General features: G+C 41.3%; 1 protein-coding gene across 5 annotated transcripts in view; it reads left to right on the plus strand.

The window, feature by feature from the left end:
* The window catches only part of LOC133537546 (proton-coupled zinc antiporter SLC30A1), a 39,389-nt gene extending 13,913 nt beyond the window's left edge, over positions 1–25,476 (plus strand). For 3 of the 5 annotated variants that reach the window (XM_061878652.1, XM_061878655.1, XM_061878653.1), the window contains exons 4-7: positions 4,807–4,995; positions 13,692–13,906; positions 13,975–14,162; positions 23,995–25,476. In XM_061878652.1, coding sequence (XP_061734636.1) covers positions 4,807–4,995; positions 13,692–13,906; positions 13,975–14,162; positions 23,995–24,238 — 836 coding nt within the window. In that variant the 3' untranslated portion in view covers positions 24,239–25,476. Of the gene's footprint in view, positions 1–4,806; positions 4,996–13,691; positions 13,907–13,974; positions 14,163–23,676; positions 23,952–23,994 lie in introns of those variants that run through there. The other 2 variants (XM_061878656.1, XM_061878654.1) reach the window with 2 other exon arrangements.
* Positions 25,477–25,864: the final 388 nt, after the last annotated feature.

The raw sequence follows: 25,864 nt of genomic DNA on the forward strand, positions 1-25,864 counted from the left end.
ATGTAGCCACCATATATCACCACCATCATATATATCACCACCATATATATCACCACCATATATCACCACCATATATATCACCACCATATATCACCACCATCATATATATCACCACCATATATCACCACCATATATATCACCACCATATATATCACCACCATATATTACAACCATCATATATATCCCCACCATATATATCACCACCATATGTAACCACCATATATCACCACCATCATATATCCATCCATCCATTTTCTACCGCTTATTCCCTTCCGGGGTTGCGGGGGGCGCTGGCGCCTATCTCAGCTACAATCGGGCGGAAGGCGGGGTACACCCTGGACAAGTCGCCACCTCATCGCAGGGCCAACACAGATAGACAACATTCACGCTCACATTCACACACTAGGGCCAATTTAGTGTTGCCAATCAACCTATCCCCAGGTGCATGTCTTTGGAAGTGGGAGGAAGCCGGAGTACCCGGAGGGAACCCACGCATTCACGGGGAGAACATGCAAACTCCACACAGAAAGATCCCGAGCCTGGATTTGAACCCAGGACTGCAGGACCTTCGTATTGTGAGGCAGACGCACTAACCCCTCTGCCACCGTGAAGCCCACCCCATCATATATATCACCACCATATATTACAACCATCATATATATCCCCACCATATATATCACCACCATATGTAACCACCGTATATCACCACCATCATATATATCACCACCATATATATCACCACCATATATCAACCATATATATGGGACGGCGTGGCGCAGTGGGAGAGTGGCCGTGTGCAACCCGAGGGGCCCTGGTTCAAATCCCACCTAGTACCAACCTCGTCACGTCCGTTGTGTCCTGAGCAAGACACGTCACCCTTGCTCCTGATGGGTGCTGGTTGGCGCCTTGCATGGCAGCTCCCTCCATCAGTGTGTGAATGTGTGTGTGAATGGGTAAATGTGGAAGTAGTGTCAAAGCGCTTTGAGTACCTTGAAGGTAGAAAAGCGCTATAGAAGTACAACCCATTTATCATTTATTTATCATTTATATCACCACCATCAGATATATCACCACCATATGTAACCACCATATATCACCACCATATATATCACCACTATCATATATATCACCACCATATATCACCACCATCATATATATCACCACCATATATATCACCACCATATATCACCACCATATATCACCAGTATCATATATATCACCACCATATATCACCACCATCATATATATCACCACCATATATATCACCACCATATATCACCACCATATATCACCAGTATCATATATATCACCACCATATATCACAACCATCATATATATCACCACAATTGTAACCACCATATATCACCTCCATCATATATATCACCACTATCATATATATCACCACCATATATATCACCACCATATATCACCACCATATGTCACCAGTATCATATATATCACCACCATATATATCACCACTATCATATATATCACCACCATATGTAACCACCATATATCACCTCCATCATATATATCACCACTATCATATATATCACCACCATATGTAACCACCATATATATCACCACCATATATCATCACCATATATAACCATCATATATATCACCACCATATATCACAACCATCATATATATCCCCACCATATATATCACCACCATATGTAACCACCATATATCACCACCATCATATATATCACCACCATATATATCACCACCATATGTAGCCACCATATATCACCACCACCATATATATCACCACCATATATCACCACCATATGTAACCACCATATATATCACCAGCATCATATATATCACCACCATATATCACCAGCATCATATATATCACCACCATCATATATATCACCACCATCATATATATCACCAGCATCATATATATCACCACCATATATATCACCACCATATGTAACCACCATATATCACCAACATATATATCACCACCATCATATATATCACCACCATACGTAACCACCATATATCACCACCACCATATATATCACCACCATATATCACCACCATATGTAACCACCATATATATCACCACCATCATATATATCACCACCATATATCACCAGCATCATATATATCACCACCATCATATATATCACCACCATCATATATATCACCACCATCATATATATCACCACCATATATATCACCACCATATGTAACCACCATATGTAACCACCATATATCACCACCATCATATATATCACCACCATATGTAACCACCATATATCACCACCATCATATATATCACCACTATCATATATATCACCACCATATATCACCACCATCATATATATCACCACCATATATCACCAGTATCATATATATCACCACCATATATCACAACCATCATATATATCACCACAATTGTAACCACCATATATCACCTCCATCATATATATCACCACTATCATATATATCACCACCATATGTAACCACCATATATATCACCACCATCATATATATCACCACCATATATATCACCACCATATGTAACCACCATATATCACCACGATCATATATATCACCACCATATGTAACCACCATATATCACCATCATATATATCACCACCATATGTAACCACCATATATCACCACCATCATATATATCACCACCATCATATATATCACCACCATATATATCACCACCATATGTAACCACCATATATCACCACCATATGTAACCACCATATATCACCACGATCATATATATCACCACCATATGTAACCACCATATATCACCACCATATATATCACCACCATATGTAACCACCATATATATCACCACCATATGTAACCACCATATATCACCATCATATATATCACCACCATATGTAACCACCATATATCACCACCATCATATATATCACCACCATATATATCACCACCGTATGTAACCACCATATATCACCAACATGGGCAGCACGGTGGTAGAGGGGTTAGTGCGTCTGCCTCACAATACGAAAGTCCTAAATAGTCTTGGGTTCATTCCCGGGCTCGGGATATTTCTGTGTGGAGTTTGCATGTTCTACCCGTGACTGCGTGGGTTCCCTCCGGGTACTCCGGCTTCCTCCCACTTCCAAAGACATGCACCTGGGGATAGGTTGATTGGCAACACTAAATTGGCCCTAGTGTGTGAATGTGAGTGTGAATGTTGTCTGTCTATCTGTGTTGGCCCTGCGATGAGGTGGTGACTTGTCCAGGGTGTCTCCTGCCTTCCGCCCGATCGTAGCTGAGATAGGCACCAGCGCCCCCCGCAACCCCAAAGGGAATAAGCGGTAGAAAATTGATGGATGGATGTATAACTAACACATATTACTAACATATAACCAGCATATATAACGTCCTTATATAATCAACCCTCCAAAGGGACAAGCGGTAGAAAATGGGTGGATGGATACATAACCAGCATATAAATTGATTGTAAATTAGGGGCGGGACCCCATCCATCCATCCAATTACTACCGCTTATTCCCTTTGGGGTCGCTGGTACCTATCTCAGCTACAATCGGGCAGGACATGGATAACTATTCTTGCTTTTTTCCCGTATCCCTTTTCAGTTGGTGCCGTTGCATGTCTGTCAAATTACAAAGAGTGATGAAGTGTTGCTATTAGAGATGTCCGATATTCCGATATTGTCAAACTGTTAAATACCGATTCCGATATCAACTGATACCGATATATACAGTCGTGGAATTAACACATTATTATGCCTAATTTTGTTGTGATGCCCCGCTGGATGCATTAAACAATGTAACAAGGTTTTCCAAAATAAGAGAACAACTTCAACTCAAGTTATGGAAAAAAGTGCCAACATGATGTATAGTACTTTATTGATTCCTTCAGCAGAGTTCCTTTAGGAAAAAAATAAATGTATAATAATAATAAATAAGGCACTGCCATATTTATTATTGAAGTCACAAAGTGCATTATTTTTTTTAACATGCCTCAAAACAGCTTGGAATTTGGGACATGCTCTCCCTGAGATAATCCTAATACTCACTACAACTATGGGAAGTACTGTACTCTGAATTTCACAAAATGCATTATTTTTTTCAAAACATGCCTCCAAACAGCTACAAAAACAATGAAGGCACACAGCTTCAGTCCAGAGTATATTAGAGTAATAAAGTAAACAATAACATAGTCTTCCTTTAGTGCAAGACTGCCTAGTATACTGTATAACAGGAAATTATAAACTGGGCTCAATCTGCCCTGCTCTAACTTATTTGTATGAGTAACACAAATGTGCTGCAAGCTGGTGGTGAGTGCTTGAAGTGGCCTTGCAGTCAGTCAGAGCTTCTGAAATGCTGCGTTGAGAAAGGATACCTCCGTTTACTGCAAGCTGCAAAGTGTGTGCCATGCAGGGCAGACTAGCCACACCAACCTCCACGGTAGCTTTTGCCATATGCCTGCGTTGTCCCTGACCACAACGTGGGCTTTCGTCCTGGGGTGGTTTTTGTTGTATTTTCGTTTTTTCTCGGCGGAGTCTTTAAGCGACGACTGTGTGGTACTACTTTGTTTGCTTTTCATCCATCTTCCGCTTGTATTCATCGTGTATCTCCTTACAATTCTTGAAAAGATGGGAGCTCAAATAGCTCGTTTTAAAAGAAGACGTCTTGGTTCCTCCTGGCATAACCAACTTTTTGCAGTCATTGCAAATTGCCAGTTTTTTATCCGTCAGACACCCTGAATTAGACAGTACGTGCAGGTGTGAAGGAAAATCTTAATGTTTATCATTCCACTGCTCTACCCCCACAGCCTTGGCTCAGGAGCACTCCCCAGTTGAAGTTTGCAGAGTTCAGTCTGAAACGGAGCGCCCCTCGGACCACAGCGGGGAGCTGGTCCTCTGTAACCCGGCAAGCTCCAGTGTTCCAGAAGGAGGGACGTGTTTCCAGGATCTGAAGCCCTGCAAACCCGAGAGTCTGCCTAAAGACGATGGATGTCACGGTAATGCACGAGTTAGATGATACATTTTATATTCAAGTTTTTCATTGACAAAATTATATGTAGCAATTCCAATTAACCACTAATGGGCATCCTAGTTGATTTTGGTTATAAATGAAATTGTTGCTACTTGCCACCAACCAGCAGAGACACCACTACTACATTGTGATAGATCTGCAGGCAACATTATTCTAATTATGGAAGTATTTATTTTGAAAAAAAATACTTGAAAATAAAAGCAATAAGTGTGTTTGTGTGGCAATTTGTGCGTCCGTGTTTGGATTTGTGCGTGTTTAAAACAATCGGTGCGTGCAAGTTGCAATGTGTGTCTCTGTGTCTAGATTTGGGGGCGTGTTAACAAAATATTTGTTTGTCCATCTTGAGATATGTTTGTGTGTGTTTAAAACAATATGTGTTTGTGTGGCGATTTGTGTGTCTGCGTTTAGATTTGCGTGTGTTCAAAACAATCTGTGCGTCCATGTTGCAATGTGTGGGTCTGTGTTTAGATTTGGGTGCGTGTAAACAAAACATCTGTTTGTCCAACTTGAGATATGTGTGTCTGTGTTTAGATTTGTGTGTGTTTAAAACAATATGTGTGTTTGTGTGGCGTTTTGTGTGTCTGCGTTTGGATTTGTGTGTGTTTAAAACAATCTGTGCGTCCATGTTGCAATGTGTGGGTCTGTGTTTAGATTTGGGTGCGTGTAAACAAAACATCTGTTTGTCCAACTTGAGATATGTGTGTCTGTGTTTGGATTTGTGTGTGTTTAAAACAATATGTGTGTTTGTGTGGTGTTTTGTGTGTCTGCGTTTGGATTTGCGTGTGTTTAAAACAATCTGTGCGTCCATGTTGCAATGTGTGGGTCTGTGTTTAGATTTGGGTGCGTGTAAACAAAACATCTGTTTGTCCAACTTGAGATATGTGTGTCTGTGTTTAGATTTGTGTGTGTTTAAAACAATATGTGTGTTTGTGTGGCGTTTTGTGTGTCTGCGTTTGGATTTGCGTGTGTTTAAAACAATCTGTGCGTCCATGTTGCAATGTGTGGGTCTGTGTTTAGATTTGGGTGCGTGTAAACAAAACATCTGTTTGTCCAACTTGAGATATGTGTGTCTGTGTTTGGATTTGTGTGTGTTTAAAACAATATGTGTGTTTGTGTGGTGTTTTGTGTGTCTGCGTTTAGATTTGTGCGTGTTTGAAACAATCTGAGCGTCCAAGTTGCAATGTGTGGGTCTGTGTTTAGATTTGGGTGCCTTTAAAACCAAACTTCTGTTTGTCCATGTTGAAATATGTGTGTCTGTTTAGATGTATGTGTGTTTAAAACAAAATGTGCGTGTGTGGCGATTTGTGTGTCTGCGTTTGGATTTGTGTGTGTTTAAAACAATCCGTGCGTCCATGTTGCAATGTGTGGGTCTGTGTTTAGATTTGGGTGCGTGTAAACAAAACATCTGTCTGTCCAACTTGAGATATGTGTGTCTGTGTTTAGATTTGTGTGTGTTTAAAACAATATGTGTGTTTGTGTGGCGTTTTGTGTGTCTGCGTTTAGATTTGTGCGTGTTTGAAACAATCTGTGCGTCCAAGTTGCAATGTGTGGGTCTGTGTTTAGATTTGGGTGCCTTTAAAACCAAACTTCTGTTTGTCCATGTTGAGATATGTGTGTCTGTTTGGATGTGTGTGTGTGTTTAAAACTAAATGTGTGTTTGTGTGGCGATTTGTGTGTCTGCGTTTAGATTTGTGTGTGTTTAAAACAATCTGTGCGTCCATGTTGCAATGTGTGGGTCTGTGTTTAGATTTGGGTGCGTGTAAACAAAACATCAGTCCGTCCAACTTGAGATATGTGTGTCTGTGTTTGGATTTGTGTGTGTTTAAAACTATATGTGTGTTTGTGTGGCGTTTTGTGTGTCTGCGTTTAGATTTGTGCGTATTTGAAACAATCAATGCGTCCAAGTTGCAATGTGTGGGTCTGTGTTTAGATTTGGGTGCCTTTAAAACCAAACTTCTGTTTGTCCATTTTGAGATATGTGAGTTTGTTTAGATTTGCGTGTGTTTAAAACAAAATGTGTGTTTGTGTGGCGATTTATGTGTCTGCGTTCAGATTTGTGTGTGTTTAAAACAATCTGTGTGTCCATGTTGCAATGTGTGGGTCTGTGTTTAGATTTGGGTGCGTGTAAACAAAACATCTGTCGGTCCAACTTGAGATATGTGTGTCTGTGTTTGGATTTGTGTGTGTTTAAAACAATATGTGTGTTTGTGTGGCGTTTTGTGTGTCTGCGTTTAGATTTGTGCGTATTTGAAACAATCAATGCGTCCAAGTTGCAATGTGTGGGTCTGTGTTTAGATTTGGGTGCCTTTAAAACCAAACTTCTGTTTGTCCATTTTGAGATATGTGAGTTTGTTTAGATTTGCGTGTGTTTAAAACAAAATGTGTGTTTGTGTGGCGTTTTGTGTGTCTGCGTTTAGATTTGTGCGTGTTTGAAACAATCTGTGGGTCCAAGTTGCAATGTGTGGGTCTGTGTTTAGATTTGGGTGCCTTTAAAACCAAACTTCTGTTTGTCCATGTTGAGATATGTGTGTCTGTTTAGATGTGTGTGTGTTTAAAACTAAATGTGTGTTTGTGTGGCGTTTTGTGTGTCTGTGTTTAGATTTGTGCGTGTTTGAAACAATCTGTGTATCCAAGTTGCAATGTGTGGGTCTGTGTTTAGATTTGGGTGCCTTTATAACAAAACTTCTGTTTGTCCATGTTGAAATATGTGTGTCTGTTTAGATGTATGTGTGTTTAAAACAATATGTGTGTTTGTGTGGCGTTTTGTGTGTCTGTGTTTAGATTTGTGCGTGTTTGAAACAATCTGTGTATCCAAGTTGCAATGTGTGGGTCTGTGTTTAGATTTGGGTGCCTTTATAACAAAACTTCTGTTTGTCCATGTTGAAATATGTGTGTCTGTTTAGATGTATGTGTGTTTAAAACAATATGTGTGTTTGTGTGGCGTTTTGTGTGTCTGTGTTTAGATTTGTGCGTGTTTGAAACAATCTGTGTATCCAAGTTGCAATGTGTGGGTCTGTGTTTAGATTTGGGTGCCTTTATAACAAAACTTCTGTTTGTCCATGTTGAGATATGTGTGTCTGTTTAGATGTGTGTGTGTTTAAAACTAAATGTGTGTTTGTGTGGCGATTTGTGTGTCTGCGTTTAGATTTGTGTGTGTTTAAAACAATCTGTGCGTCCATGTTGCAATGTGTGGGTCTGTGTTTAGATTTGGGTGCCTTTAAAACCAAACTTCTGTTTGTCCGTGTTGAAATCTGTTTGTCTGTTTAGATGTATGTGTGTTTAAAACAAAATGTGTGTTGCGTGGCGATTTATGTGTCTGCGTTTAGATTTGTGTGTGTTTAAAACAATCTGTGCGTCCATGTTGCAATGTGTGGGTCTGTGTTTAGATTTGGGTGCTTGTAAACAAAAAATCTGTCCATGTTGAGAGATGTGTGTCTGTGTTTAGATTTATGTGTTTAAAACAAAATGTGTGTTTGTGTTGCGATTTGTGTGGCTGCGTTTAGATGTGTCTGTATTTAAAACAATCTGTGCGTCCAAGTTGCAATGTGTGGGTCTGTGTTTAGATTTGCGTGCGTTTAAACAAAACATCTGTTTGTCCATATTGAGATATGCGTGTCTGTTTAGATGTGTGTGTTTAAAACAATCTGTGCGTGCAAGTTGCAATTTGTGTGTCTGCGTTTAGATTTGTGCGTGTTTAAAACAATCTGTGCGTGCAGGTTGCAATATGTGTGTCTGTGTTTATATTTGGGTGTGTGTAAACAAAACATCTCGAGATACATGTGTCTGTGTTTAGATTGGTGTGTGTGTGTTTAAAACAATCTGTGCGTCCAAGTTGGTGTGTGTCTGTGTTTTTTCAGTTTGTGTGTGAACTAAAAATGTGTGTGTCCGTGTTATGAAAGAATTTGTGCTTCTGTGTGAAGCAGGAGTCTTCGACAAATCGAAACACACACACAAATCGCAACATAGCCGCACAGATTGTTTTTCCACACATACAAATCCAAACACAGACACACAAATGTGTTCTAAATAGGCAAGTCACATTGTAACAAAACTATCTGCAAATCAAAACAATATCTGCGACCCTGTTGCATTTTGTGTGTCTGTGTTTAGATTTGTGTGTTTGTTTAAAACATGTTGTGCTTCTGTGTTCAACTGTATGTGAAGCAGGAATTCTCAACAAATCTAAACACGGACACAAATCACAACACGGACGCATAGATTGTTTTTCCACACTCACAAATCTACAGACGGACACACAAATTAAAACACCGTCAGACAGATCTGATCATATGCAAAATTATTGTTCTGCAATATTACTTAATCAAAATATTTTTTTAAAAATACAATATTTTATCAAACAAAGTGTTTACAAGTACAGTTTTCATGCAAGCATGCCACCTTGTGGCTGTGAGAAGCATAGGGAGGATTCCATCATCCATCCATTTTCTACGGCTTGTCCTATTCCTGCTCATTCTAATTGAGTGTTTTTCAACCACTGTGCCGCGGCACACCGTGAGATGCAGTCTGGTGTGCCGCTGGACATTATGTTATTTCACCTCTTTGGGTTAATTAAAAATATATTTTGCAAACCAGTAATTATAATCTGCAAATAAAGTGCCGTTGAGTGTCTGTCAGGACTTGGACTATGACTTGGATTGTTTTTACCGATGCAAAGGAAAATTGGCACGAGCGAGACGTGAATGTAAGTAGATGTTTATTTCTTTACTAACAAACTGTTAACAAAAGGCGCACACGAGGGTGGAGAACAAACTTGACTAGAAACAAAATTAGCACTATGGCATGACTATAGACAAAAAAAAAAAAAACCTCAACAACTGTGACATAACAAAACCAAAAATTTACGTGGCATGAGCAGGAGGGAAACTATGGGTAGAGTGATTAACAGGCATGGCATGGCATGGCATGAAGGGAGTAGGGGTACAAAGTCGCCAGGCTGACTTCCTGGCAACTTCCGGTTTAAATAATAGACATGATAATTGCAAACAGGTGTGAGACATGAGGACAAGGTGAAAACTAATGAGTTACTATGGTAATGAAACAAACAAGGAAGTGCAGGAACAGGAACTGATTGTCCAAAAAATAAAACCAAACATGACAAAAACAAAACATGATCCCATAGACGTGACAGTGTCGGTGCTGTCTCGAGCTCGGCAGAGTAACCATGTTGTACTTTTCCATATCTATTGGTGGAAGCAGGTAGCTCATTGCTTTGTAAAGGTCCTATCTAATGCTTAAACCAAAAATAAACAAAAGGCAAGTGCCCCTAAAAAAATGCATTGAAGCTTAGGGATGGCTATGCAAAACGAAACAAAATAAACAAAAACATAATGCTGGACGACAGCAAAGACTTACAGCGTGGAGCAGACGGCGTCCACAAAGTACGTCCGTACATGACATGACAACGTCCCCACAAAGGATAGCGTCCGCACAACTTTAATAATCTTGATTGCGAAAATAAAGCTGCTGCGGGGAATAGCGTTCAAGGAAGACATGAAACTGCAACAGGAAAATACCCAAAAAACAGGAAAAGCCACCAAAATACTTGCCAACCCTCCCGGATTTTCCGGGAGACTCGCGAAATTCAGCGCCTCTCCTGAAAACCTCCCAGGACAAATTTTTTCCCGAAAATCTCCCGAAATTCAGGCGGAGCTGGAGGCCACGCCCCCTCCAGCTCCATGTGGACTCAAATGAGGACAGCCTGTTTTCACGTCCGCTTTCCCGTGTCTGCCCAATGACGTTATAACTGTAGAACGATCAAGGGGGAGTTCTTGGTTTTTTTATGTGAGTTTATTGTTAGGCAGTTTCATTGATTGATTGATTGATTGATACTTTTATTAGTAGATTGCACAGTTCAGTAGATATTCCGTACAATTGACCACTAAATGGTAACACCCGAATAAGTTTTTCAACTGGTTTAAGTCGGGGTCCACGTTAATCAATTCATGGTATTAACGTCCTCCCAGCGCGGTAACAACACACAACAACAGCAGTCACTGTTGTGACACTCTTAAACAGGACAATACTGCCATCTACTGTACATGCACCACAACACCTCCAGGCAACTTCAACCCTTTACTAATACCCGATCTATTCCCATCCCATCTCCTCGGGTTATAAATAACCTATTGTAAATAATCAAATGGATTTCTAATGTATGTACTTGTTCTTATGCTATCTGAACTCACTATGTTCTCTGCTCGCTGTACGTATCTTACTAAGTATACTTTAGTAGGACATTACACTGTTTCAATGTCCATTTCTCTGTTGATGCAATTGTTGATGACTGAAGTACAGATATCAACCAAAGTTCCTCATCCCACCCCCCGAATTTTAAATAATGTAAATAATTCAATGTATATTGTAATATATTGGGTTGGAGTCAATAACCAGGTGAGGTGATGAAGCTACGTCTCTTTACTGTGGGCTTCAGAACAGACACACTCACTTGCCGACAGGTGCGCAACACCATGTAAATCATTGGCCAATCAAAAGGCAACCCCATAACGCTATAACCAACATTCACCAGGAGATGGCAGCAAACAACATAGATCACTCTATTACATATATTCAGAGGTGGGTAGAGTAGCCAGAAATTGTACTCAAGTAAGAGTACTGTTACTTTAGAGATTTATTACTCAAGTAAAAGTAAGGAGTAGTCATCCAAATATTTACTTGAGTAAAAGTAAAAAGTATGTTGTGAAAAAACTACTCAAGTACTGAGTAACTGATGAGTAACCTGTTTGTTTAATGACGGCAACAGATAATGCACAAAAACATAAAAATAGCAATGAGCAAATTCACAGCCAGGAATATCTCTTAAGCAACTAAAACAATAATATATATTAAATAATACATTAAAATAAAAAAATTAAGGCAATTTGAGCCACAATAACTTAACAGCACCATAGGCTCAGTAGGCATTTATTGATTGATTGATTGATTGAAACTTGTATTAGTAGATTGCACAGTACAGTACATATTCCCCACAATTGACCACTAAATGGTAACACCCCAATAAGTTTTTCAACGTTAATCAATTACTTAATAAATGACCAAGTCGAGGTGATCTACCTCATATATACATACACACACATATCATATATATATATAAATATATATATATATACAGTATATAATTTATAGTTTTTTATTTTGCCGTTTTTGTTGAAATGTTAAGGTGTTTTAATGAATATACATGCATGTTTAACATATAGATTCCTATCTTTCATGAAGACAAGAATATAAGTTGGTGTATTACCTGATTCTGATGACTTGCATTGATTGGAATCAGACAGTATAGTGCTGATAATGTCCACATTTTCAAATGGAGGAGAAAAAAAGTTCCTCCTTCCTGTCTAATACTACATGAAAGTCGTTGGTTTTTGGCATCTTATTTGTCCAGCTTCCGTATTAGTTTTTATAGACTTTACAAGAAATACATTGGCGGCAAACTCCGTAGCTTGCTCGCTTGTTTGCGCTGGCTTTCGGAGACTCTTATTTTGTTAGCGCAAGCGCGATGGAGCGGCGCTTTTATTGTGAAGACAGGAACTGTGCGATCAGTCTTTAGGCCTGTGACGGGAAGTACGGTTGAAATAAAAAGTGTCTTTTTTCCTTTACACTTTTGATTGATTGATTGAAACCTTTATTAGTAGATTGCACAGTACAGTACATATTCTGCACAGTTGACCAGTAAATGGTAACACCCCAATAAGTTTTTCAACTTTTTTAGGTCGGATTCGCCGTGCGACGGTCACGTGACCGCCTGGTTTTGTTTGATTGGTCCAACGTCACCAGTGACTGCATTTGATTGGTGAAACGTAAGCATGCGTAGTTCCTACTTTGAATGCGCGTCTGACAAAATCAAAACAAACAAAACGTGCATTAACAGATCGATAAAACAAAGTAGTGAGTAGCGAGCTGATTGTAAATAAATGGAGCGGAGTAAAAGTAGCGTTTCTTCTTTATAAATATACTCAAGTAAAAGTAAAAGTATGTTGCATAAAAACTACTCTTAGAAGTACAATTTATCCCAAAAGTCACTCAAGTAGATGTAACGGAGTAAATGTAGCGCGTTACTACCCACCTCTGCATATATACTATGATGATTAACTTGTGTGATGACTGTATTATGCTAATAGTATATATTTGTACCATGAATTAACGTGGACCCCCACTTAAACAAGTTGAAAAACTTATTGGGGTGTTACCATTTAGTGTTTCAATTGTACGGAATATGTACTGTACTGTGCAATCTACTCAATCAAATCCTCCCCTCTTAACCACGCCCCCCACTCTCCACCTCCGGAAATCGGAGCTCTCAAGGTTGGCAAGTATGACGGGCGTACAACCAAAAAACTCCAAATAAGTCAGGGTGTGATGTGACAGGTGGTGACAGTACACCTACTTTGAGACAAGAGCTGTAGTGACGCATGCTTAGTTATGGTTTAAAGTCATATCCAACAATTGCAACAATTTTTTTTTGTCCACTGAGTTCCATTTCTTAATGATTTCTGCTTGCTCTGGATTTTTTTTTAATGTAAAAAAATCCATTTCAGCTCAAAAAAGGTTGAAAAAAACTGGACACTTTGAAAGAACCAAAAAATATCACTTTATTATTGTCATGCTTTTTCCCCGTCACATGTGCAGACCACACATCGTTACATGACCCCAGCAGCAGGTGGCCCTTCTGTCCACCCACATGGGTCTACGTCCTACACAGTATGTCCACTTCAGTCCTGGTTCTAATCACCAGCCTGGTGTTGCTGCTGCTAGGGCCCGAAGACTATATGGTCTACCTGGATCCAGGCCTCTCCGTCCTGGCGGTCATGATACTGGTGGCTGGAACCTCACCACAGGTTAAACTAGTCTTTCTGTACTGGACCTCCTTGGTGCCACTTAGTTCTTGTGTGTGTCGTGTCCTCAGGTGCACAGGTACGGACTGATGCTGATGCAGGCCACGCCTCCACACCTGTGTGTCTCAGATGTCACCATGAAGATCGGGAATGTGCCGGGGGTTGAAGCGGTGCACGAGCTCCACATTTGGGAACTGGCAGATTCCCTCATGGTGGCCTCGGTCCACGTGCGCTGTCAAGCGGCCTTTACGGCACACAGGTGAGCTTTGACCTTTGACGTAGCACAATGGCTCTAAAATGCACTGAATACAAAGTACAAACCCCGTTTCAATATGAGTTGGGAAATTGTGTTAGATGTAAATATAAACGCAATACAACGATTTGCAAATCCTTTTCAACCCATTTTCAGTTGAATGCACTACAAAGACAACATATTTGATGTTCAAACTCATAAACTTATTTTTTTTTTTTGCATTTTTAGAATTTCACTGGCAGCAACACGTGCCAAAGTAGTTGGGAAAGGGCATGTTCACCACTGTGTTACATCACCTTTTCTTTTGACAACACTCAATAAACCAGGGGTATGGAACCTATGGCTCTAGAGCAATGGTTCCCAAACTTTTGCAGGCTGGCGCCCCCTTGGCTCCCCAGTGAATTCCTAGCGCCCCCCCCCCCCTCCCCCCACAGACACATATGGAAACAAACACCTCTTTCTTGATATTTGGTATGCTGCAATTTGAAAAGAGAAAGGTTAAACACAAATGTGTATTTCACAAATAAAACCCAATTTAGTAAACCAATTTATTTTTTAGCAGTTTTAACTGTTTCAGCAACATAGAATGGTAAATAAACATTCCACCAGTAACCTTCATTGTCTCACACTTAATATTAATGGGATGGATGTGCTTGGTGCAGGGACATAAGCTTCTCAACATCAGGCTGGAACTCACTAAGAAGAAGTTGTAGATCCCCGCGGTCAGTAATTTTCAGTCGGTTTCTTTGCTTGGAAAGAAGCAAGGCGACTGCACTGAAGCCCCGTTCTACTAAATATGATGTTGGCGTGTGGTAACCGGACCCTGATGCGTCGTCCACTGACTCGTCCTGCTGCACGTGTTGTGTACAAATCGTCAAACAAACGTTCGAACTTCTGACTTCGACTTCGGACTGCCGCCCCCCTACCGCCCCCTTCTTCCTCACCGCCCCCTCAGATCTTTCCACCGCCCCCAGGGGGGCAGTACCGCCCACTTTGGGAACCACTGCTCTAGAGCCAAATGTGGCTCTTTTGATGACCGCCTCTGGCTCTCAGATAAATCTTAGCTGGCATTGCTTAACACGATAAGTCCGTGTTTTTCAACCTTTTTTGAGCCAAAACACATTTTTTTCATTGAAAAAAATTCTGCGGTGCACCACCAGCAGAAAACATTAAACAAATTAAACTCAGTAGCCGATATTGACAAAAAAAAAATTGTTCACGCACTAGCTCTTGTCTCTATGTAGGTGTACTGTCAAGCCGTAACTTATTTTGAGTTTTTTCGGTGTTTTCCTGTGTGACTTGCGCTCCTATTTGGGTGGCGTTTCCTCTTTTGTTGGTATTTTCCTGTAGCAGTTTCATGTCCTCCTTGAATGCTATTCATCGCACCTGCTTTGTTTTTACAATCAAGACTATTTAAGTTGTGCGGACGCACTCCTTCTTTGTGTGGACATTGTTGATTGTCATGCCATGTACGGATGTACTTTGTGGACGCCGTCTGCTCCGCACACTGTAAGTCTTTGCTGTCGTCCAGCATTCTGTTTTTGTTTACTTTGCAGCCAGTTCAGTTTTAGTTTTGGTTTGCTACAACGCCTTTTCTTCGCGGCACTCGCCTTTTGTTTATTTTTAGTTTAAGTGTTGGATACCTTTTTACCTACATGCTGCCTCCCGCATATTGTGATCACGACGAACCATGTTCCCGACATCTACAAAAGCAATTAGCTACCTGCTGCCACCTACTGATACGGAAGAGTATTACACGGTTACTCTGCCGAGCTCTAGACAGCACAGACACTCAATAACAGCACATTTTTGAATTATAGTTACAGGTTTGCAAAAAATATTATTAACCCAATTAGGTGAAATCACATCATCTCTCCCACGACACACCAGACTGTGTCTCACGGCACACTATAGTCTGCCACGGCACAGTGGTTGAAAAACACAGCGATAAGTAATGAATAATTCCGCTGGTAATCACAGTGTTAAAAATAACGTTCAAAATATAAAACTTTCTCATGCATGTTAATCCATCCATCCGTTTTCTACCGTTCCTGTTCAAGAAGTCGCATTAATGGTAAGAACTATTTTATTCATTAGCTTCAGAATAACAATGTTATTAAAAAGAAGAAGATACTTATTATATTCTTAAAATGTCCGTCTTACTTAAAAATGCACACTCTTATTTGTATTCAGTGTTAAAAAATATTATATGGCTCTCTCGGAAATACATTTTATAATATTTGGCTTTCATGGCTCTCTCAGCCAAAAAAGGTTCCCGACCCCTGCATTAAACGTTTGGGAACTGAGGAAACTAATTGTTGAAGCTTTGAAAGTGGAATTATTTTCCATTCTTGTTTTATGTAGAGCAGGGGTGCCCATACTTTTTCTGCAGGCGAGCTACTTTTCAATTGACCAACTCGAGGGGATCTACCTCATTTATATATATCATTTATATCTATTTATTCCGCCCGAAACCGCGACCCCGAAAAGGAATAAGCGGTAGAAAATGGATGGATGGATATTTATGAAAGAGACATTTTTGTAAACAAGTTAAATGTGTTTAATGATAATACAAGCATGTGTAACACATATAGATGTCTTTCTTTCACGAAGACAAGAATATTAGTTGGTGTATTACCTGATTCTGATGACTTGCATTGATTGGAATCAGACAGTAATGATGATAACGCCCACATTTTCAAATGGAGAAAAAAAGTTGTCCTTTCTGTACAATACCACATGAAAGTGGTTGGTTTTTGGCATCTAATTCATCCAGCTTCCATACACTTTACAAGAAAAACATTGGCGGCAAATTCCGTAGCTTGCTTGATTGACATTCACGGCACCCGAGGGTCTTGTGAGATGACGCTGGCTGCTGCCAGTTCATTATTATGAAAAAATGACAGAGAGGAAGGCGAGAAACACTTTTTATTTCAACAGACTTTCGCGCCGTCCCTTCCGTCAAAACTCTAAAGGCCGACTGCACATTTCCTATCTTCACAATAAAAGCCCTGCTTCATGTTGCCTGCGCTAACAAAATAAGAGTCTCGGAAAGTTGGCGTGCACATCACTTGTGCACGCCAGCTTTCTGAGGGATCGCTTGTGCACGCCAGTTTCCCGAGACTCTGTATTTAGTTAGCGCAGGCAGCATGAAGCAGGGCTTTTCCTCTCGGTCATATTTTAATAATAATGATCTTGCAGCAGCCAGCGTCATCTCACAAGACCCTCCAGTACCGTGAATGTCATTTAAGTGACGTCTTGGTGAAGATTGATGATCACTAATTTTTAGGTCTATTTTTTTTTAAAGCCTGGCTGGAGATCGACTGACACACCCCCCGCGGTCGACTGGTAGCTCGCGATCGACGTAATGGGCACCCCTGATGTAGAGCTTCAGTCGTTTAACAGTCCGGGGTCTCCGCTGTCGTATTTTACGCTTCATAATGCGCCACACATTTTCGATGGGAGACAGGTCTGGACTGCAGGCGGGCCAGGAAAGTACACGTACTCTTTTTTTTTACGAAGCCACGCTGTTGTAACACGGGCTGAATGTGGCTTGGTATTGTCTTGCTGAAATAAGCAGGGGCGTCCATGAAAAAGACGGCGCTTGGATGGCAGCATATGTTGTTCCAAAACCAGTATGTACCTTTCAGCATTAATGGTGCCTTCACAGATGTGTAAGTTACCCATGCTTTGGGCACTAATGCACCTCCATACCATCACAGGCGGCATAGCTCGGTTGGTAGAGCGGCCGTGCCAGCAACTTGAGGTTTGCAGGTTTCTATCTCCGCTTCCGACAACCTAGTCAGTGCTGTTGTGTCCTTGGGCAAGACACTTTACCCACCTGCTCCCAGTGCCACCCACACTGGTTTAAATGTAAAAATTAGATATTGGGTTTCACTTTTTAAAGCACTTTGAGTCACTAGAGAAAAAGCGCTATATAAATATAATTCACTTCACTTCACAGAGGCTTGCTTTTGAACTTTGCGTCGATAACAGTCTGGATAATTCGCTTCCCCTTTGGTCCGGATGACACGATGTCGAATATTTCCAAAAACAATTTGAAATGTGGACTCGTCAGACCACAGAACACTTTTCCACTTTGCATCAGTCCATCTTAGATGATCTCGGGCCCAGAGAAGCCGGCGGCGTTTCTGGATGTTGTTGATAAATGGCTTTCGCTTTGCATAGTAGAGCTTTAACTTGCACTTACAGATGTAGCGACCAACTGTATTTAGTGACAGTGGTTTTCTGAAGTGTTCCTGAGCCCATGTGGTGATATCCTTTAGAGATCGATGTCGGTTTTTGATACAGTGCCATCTGAAGGATCGAAGGTCACGGTCATTTAATGTTGGTTTCCGGCCATGCCGCTTACGGGTTTGTTTACAAGTTTGAACATCAAATATGTTGTCTTTGTAGCATATTCAACTGAATATGGGTTGAAAATGATTTGCAAATCATTGTTTTCCGTTTATATTTACATCTAACACAATTTCCCAACTCATATGGAAACGGGGTTTGTATGATTATTACTGTTATTATTAATAGCTAGAATATGCTCAGAAAACACACAGATCTGTGTTGGCCCTGCGATGAGGTGGCGACTTGTCCAGGGTGTACCCCGCCTTCCGCCCGATTGTAGCTGAGATAGGCGCCAGCGCCCCCCGCGACCCCAAAAGGGTATAAGCGGTAGAAAATGGATGGATGAATGGATGTCATGTAAAATGTGTTGGCTTGTCTTCATTCCCCCAGGTTTAATTGCTTGCAGCACAAGCATTGCTGGGGAGCCCTTTAGCAAGGCAGTTCGTGTGGGTGATGGGTTAAAAACACAGGTCAAAGTAGATATACCAAACATTTTTTTTCTCTCTTTATCAGAAAAACGGAAGCATTTTTTATTTTTTTTTTCAAAATCATTTACATATTAAAATGTAAAAACAAGGAACAAGATTTTTTTATATGTTTATTTTGGATTGGAAAAAAGATGGAGACATGCTTTTTTTGGCGATTTTCATATATAAAGTCAAGAAGTAGTAGCAAATGTAAAAAAGTTTAACTATTGTGTCATTTTTCAGATAAAACTAGAAACGGACCAAACAGATATGGTGACGTGCTTTTTAATAAGCACAAACACATTTATACTTCAATCATTTTAGAATAAAAAAAAAACAATATACTGGCTGAATTCAAACATGCATGCTGTGTTGGCCCTGCGATGAGGTGGCGACTTGTCCAGGGTGTACCCCGCCTTCCGCCCGATTGTAGCTGAGATAGGCGCCAGCGCCCCCCGCGACCCCGAAAGGGAATAAGCAGTAGAAAATGGATGGATGGATGGATGCTTTTGGTTAAGATCCATCCATCCATCCATTTTCTACCGCTTATTCCCTTCAGGGTCGCGGGGAGCCCTAGAGCTTATCTCGGCTACAATCGGGCGGTAGGCGGGGTACACCCTGGACAAGTCGCCACCTCATCGCAGGGCCCTTTTGGTTAAGATATAAAATAGAAATAAAAGTATCTTTAAAAAGTATATATTGTAACTCCATCCATCCATTTTCTACCGCTTGTTCCTTTTGGGGTGGCGGGGGGTGCTGGAGTCTATCTCAGCTGCATTCATGGCAGAAGGCGGGGTACACCTTGGAATGTAAAATTGGGGAGAGAGTGAACATTTTCATCAGCAAAAATTTTTATTTAAATTGATAGTAGGCATAGAAAAAATAAGATGCGCTGCTGTTGTCAATTTCTTTAATAAAAATTGCTAAATTTGGACTAAAAATATAGTTGGATGAAAGTATGTTATACAGTCAGTTTACCTCAATCAATGTTTATTTATATAGCCCTAAATCACAAGTGTCTCAAAGGGCTGCTCAAGCCACGACGAAATCTTTGGTTCAGATCCCACATCAGGGCAAGGAAAAACTCAACCCAGTGGGATGACAATAAGAAACCTTGGAGGGGACCCCCTTATGGCGACCGATGCAATGGACATCGAGTGGATCTAGCATAATATTGTGAGAGTCCAGTCCATAGTGGATCCAACATAATAGTGAGAGTCCAGTCCATAGTGGATCCAACATAATAGTGAGAGTCCAGTCCATAGTGGGGCCAGCAGGGGACCATCCCGAGCGGAGACCTGTCAGCAGCACAGAGATTGGCAACTGGTCTATTTAAAGGCTAGAGCAGGGGTCGGCAACCCAAAATGTTGAAAGAGTCATATTGGACCAAAAATACAAAAACAAATCCGTCTGGCGCCGCAAAAAATTAAAAGCCATATTACATACTAATAGTGTGAGATATCTTTTGATTTATGAGGACTTAAAATTAAACTAAATGAACTCAAATGTATCTACAAGTGAGGCATAATGATGCAATATGTACTACAGCTAGCCTAGATAGCATGTTAGCATCGATTAGCTTGCAGTCATACAGTGACCAAATATGTCTGATAAGTCAATAACATCAACAAAACTCACCTTTGTGCATTCATGCACAACTTTAAAAGTTTGGTGGACAAAATGAGACACGAAAAGAAGTGGCATAAAACACGTCTTAGAAAGTCGGAGAAAGTTATACATGTAAACAAACTACGGTGAGTTCAAGGACCGCCAAAATTAGTAGGACAAAACGGCGCTCGCCAAATACTCGAATCAGTGAAGCATGTTTAATATAAACAGTGTGCTTTATAACAATTAGGGAGGTTTGTGTCATGTTTGTCCTCCTGCAGAAACCATATTAAAACAAAAAATGTTTTTTTTCCCCCTCATCTTTTTCCATTTTGCATATATTTTTTGAAAAAGCTCCAGAGAGCCACTGGGGCGGCGCCAAAGAGCAGCATGCAGCTCCAGAGCCGCAGGTTGCCGACACTTCCCCTGTCATAATTTTCAAAATGGAGGAGGCTGATTTCAATACCGGTAATTTGAAATCGCATAAAGGGAAGATGATTAAGAGCTATTCAGTAGAATTAAAGGTCCATGCTTACATCACACTCAATTTTTTTCTGCATGCCTTTGGTAAGTGCCGGAGTGAGAAGAGGTTTTGAAATAATGAGCGCATGCTTACTTTTACCGCATGCCTTTGATGAGCGCAGGAGTGAGAATAGGTTTTAAATGAATTAGCGCCTCGGCGGCAATTCAAGGAAATACGGTAAATGCTTCTACTGACACATGAAACGTGACAAAGGGCACTATCCACTTTAGCCCTCCAACGGCAGTAGAGTGTTGGATATTTAAAAGCTGTTCTGTGGCAATTCCATCTTTTATTACAGCCTCGGTTGCAATGTAAAACGGCGCTTTCCATTATTTTCGGCAGACTGCTTTGCAAAAATTATTAACCAATAATAATAATAATAGATTTTATTTGTAAAAAAGCACTTTATGTTGAGCAAACAACCTCAAAGTGCCACGGTGTAAAAAAAAAAAAAAAAAAGTAATAATAATAATAGTAAAAAGAAAATGAAAATAAATAAAATATAAAACTAGAAACCAATATGTAGAAACAGCATGTATGTCTATAAAGTGAAGTATATTTATATAGCGCTTTTTCTCTAGTGACTCAAACCATTTTACATAGTGAAACCCAATATCAAATTTTTTTTTTTTTTTACATTTAAACCAGTGTGGGTGGCACTGGGAGCAGGTGGGTAAAGTGTCTTGCCCAAGGACACAATGGCAGTGACTAGGATGGTGGAAGCAGGATTCGAACCTGCAACCCTCAAGTTGCTGGCACGGCCGCTCCACCAACCGAGCTATACCACCAAAAGGTTTTTCTTTTTTAAAACATGGGTTTTTAAGCCTTTTTTAAAAGCATCCACAGTCTGAGGTGCCCTCAGGTGGTCAGGGAGAGCGTTCCACAGACTGGGAGCAGCGTAGCTTTGTCCGTGGAGGTTGGAGGAGGTTAGCCTGTTTGGAGCGGAGGTGTCGTGTGGAGGATTTGGGGGTGAGCAGTTCTTTGAGGTAGAGGGGGGCATTTCCATGGAGGCACTGTTGAGTTAGTAGGGAGATTTTGAATTCAATCCTGAGTTGAACAGGAAGCCAGTGAAGGGATTTGAGAGTTGGTGTGATATGGTCATGTTTCCGCACTCTCATCAGGATCCTCGCAGCACTATTTTGTATGTACTGCAGCTTCTGAATCAGGGGCGCTCACACTTTTTCTGCAGGCGAGCTACTTTTCAATTGACCAAGTCGAGGAGATCTACCTCATTCCTATTTATAATTTATATTTATTTATTTATGAAAGAGACATTTTTGTTAACAAGTTAATGGTGTTTAATGATAATACAAGCATGTTTAACACACATACTGTAGATTCCTTTCTTTCATGAAGACAAGAATATAAGTTGGTGTATTACCTGATTCTGATGACTTGCATTGATTGGAATTAGACATCCATCCATCCATTTTCTACCGCTTATTCCCTTTTGGGGTCGCGGGGGGCGCTGGCGCCTATCTCAGCTACAATCGGGCGGAAGGCGGGGTACACCCTGGACAAGTCGCCACCTCATCGCAGGGCCAACACCGATAGACAGACAACATTCACACTCACATTCACACACTAGGGCCAATTTAGTGTTGCCAATCAACCTATCCCCAGGTGCATGTCTTTGGAAGTGGGAGGAAGCCGGAGTACCCGGAGGGAACCCACGCATTCACGGAGAGAACATGCAAACTCCACACAGAAAGATCCCGAGCCTGGATTTGAACCCAGGACTGCAGGACCTTTGTATTGTGAGGCAGACGCACTAACCCCTCTGCCACCGTGAAGCCCACACAACAGAATTTATATTTATTTATTTATGAAAAAGACATTTTTGTTAACAAGTTAATGGTGTTTAATGATAATACAAGCATGTTTAACACACAGATTCCTTTCTTTCATGAAGACAAGAATATAAGTTGGTGTATTTGATTCTGATGACTTGCATTGATTGGAATTAGACAGTGGTGCTGATAACGTCCGCATTTTCAAATGGAGGAAAAAAAAAGTCCTCCTTTCTGTCCAATACCACATGAAAGTGGTTGGATTTGGCATCTCATTTGTCCAACTTGCATACTCGTTTTTAAACACTTTGTTATGAGAGTAGCATATGTGTGTGGCCCTTTCATGTCTGGCAGCAGGTGAGTGACGTCAGTGAGTGTGCGGGTGGGCAAGCAAGTGAGAAAGCGGTCGCTGAGGGCGGGGGAGAAATACATTGGCATCAAACTCCGTAGCTTGCTAGCTTGTGCACGCTAGCTTTCTGAGACTCTTATTTTGTTAGCACAGGCAGGATGAAACAGGTCTTTTATGGTGAAGACAGGAACTGTGCAGTCGGTCTTTAGAGTTTTGACAGTAGGTACGGAGTCTCTAGAAATAAAATGTGTTTCTCTGCGTCCGCCCTGTTAGTGATTTTTTTCTTAAATATGAGCTCGCAGCAGCCAGCGTCATCTCACAAGATCCTCGGGTGCCGAGAATGTCAAACAACTGACGAAAGTGAAGTCTTGGTATGATTGATGATTGCTCAATTTTATGTATATTTTTTAATGGCTGGCTTGAGATCGACTGACACACCCTCCGAGATCGACCAGTCGATCGCGATCAACGTAATGCCCACCCCTGTTCTGAATGTTCTTGCTGGGGGGATCCCGACAAGAAGTGCGTTGCAGTACTCGAGCCTGAACCAACCCCTCCTTCCTCTCACCCGAGATCCTATACAAATCCTGTCCTTTTTGTTACCAAGTTTTTCAGTAAGTGTACTACAACGGGTTAAGACATCGCCGTAAAATCCGACATTTTTTTGGTGCACAAAAATCACGCTTCAAGTCATACTGTAACTCCTTGGTGATAAACTACGACTTTTCACACTCACAACCAGGTGTGCTGAGCTGATGTCGGGCGTCACCAAGGTGCTGCAGAATGCGGGCGTGACTTGTTGCACCGTGCAGCCAGAGTTCGCCCCCAGCCAGAGTTCGTCTCTCCTCAGAAATGAGCCCTTGGTCTGCAGCTTGTCATGTGGTCGAGTCTGTGCCGGCCACACCTGCTGCCCTCTGCCCGCAAGCCAAGACTGCACAGGCCCGCCAGCACCTGCAGCGGAAAGCACAACAACAGCAGTACCTTGAACACAGCTGTGACACACGCACAATAAAGGAAAACGGGTTCATGTGACCGCACGTTTTTAAATACAGTACTGTATCCTGTTTATTATATTGTAACAGAGATGATGGCGTGCATTGCATACATGCTATACTTGTGTTAATGTTAGTGGACACTTTATTGATTAAAAAAAGAACCGTGAAACACTTTGTAAATATTCTCTCAAATAAATGAGAGGGTGGCCAGCCTGAGCCTGAAGGTCACGTTGAAGTCGACCACGCAGGTAACACTCCAGGGACAACACTAATGGTGTGACGCTTGCTGGGCGTGGTGGTGCGGGTTCGTTCTCGTAATTATGCAGTTGGACTTGGACACAGCGTGAAGGTTGGAAATGATGATTTATTTACACTAAAAAAACAGACTAACTTGCACGAGGCATAAACAGGCAAAACAAAGAGCTAACATGAGAGCTAGAAAATAGGAAGCATAGCGTGGAAGCTAGAAAGTACAAAAATAGTTTTACCACAGTCGGGAATCAGCGTCGTCACCTGTTTCATGGAACAGAAACTAGGAAGCAAGGACGAGTCAACTGAAAAGGCAGGCCTAAATAAGGAGAGTAATTACAAACAGGTGTGAGTCCGGAAACAAGAAGCAGGGGAAACTAATGCGTGACTATGGCAAGCGAACAAACAAAGAACTAAGGAAGTCAAACACTAACAAGATGTGATGCAAAAACGGAACAAAACCAGAACATGATCCGGGCAGCGGATCATGACAAATGGGTTACTAAACAAAAGCCCATTGACACCTGCTAAAAACAAACATTTGGAGACACATGCTTTCAATATCAATCAATCAATGTTTACTTATATAGCCCTAAATCACTAGTGTCTCAAAGGGCTGCACAAACCACTACGACATCCTCGGTAGGCCCACATAAGGGCAAGGAAAACTCACACCCAGTGGGACGTCGGTGACAATGATGACTATGAGAACCTTGGAGAGGAGGAAAGCAATGGATGTCGAGCGGGTCTAACATGATACTGTGAAAGTTCAATCCATAATGGATCCAACACAGTCGCAAGAGTCCAGTCCAAAGCGGATCCAACACAGCAGCGAGAGTCCCGTTCACAGCGGAGCCAGCAGGAAACCATCCCAAGCGGAGGCGGATCAGCAGCGCAGAGATGTCCCCAGCCGATACACAGGCGAGCAGTACATGGCCACCGGATCGGACCCCATCCACAAGGGAGGGGGGGACATAGGAGAAAAAGAAAACAAACGGCAGATCAACTGGTCTAAAAAGGGAGTCTATTTAAAGGCTAGAGTATACAAATGAGTTTTAAGGTGAGACTTAAATGCTTCTACTGAGGTGGCATCTCGAACTTTTACCGGGAGGGCATTCCAGAGTACTGGAGCCCGAAATGAAAACGCTCTATAGCCCGCAGACTTTTTTTGGGCTTTGGGAATCACTAATAAGCCGGAGTCCTTTGAACGCAGATTTCTTGCCGGGACATATGGTACAATACAATCGGCAAGATAGGCTGGAGCTAGACCGTGTAGTATTTTATACGTAAGTAGTAAAACCTTAAAGTCACATCTTAAGTGCACAGGAAGCCAGTGCAGGTGAGCCAGTACAGGCGTAATATGATCAA

This window comes from Nerophis ophidion, linkage group LG18 (genome assembly GCF_033978795.1).
Source record: "Nerophis ophidion isolate RoL-2023_Sa linkage group LG18, RoL_Noph_v1.0, whole genome shotgun sequence".
Classification (NCBI taxonomy): domain Eukaryota; kingdom Metazoa; phylum Chordata; class Actinopteri; order Syngnathiformes; family Syngnathidae; genus Nerophis; species Nerophis ophidion.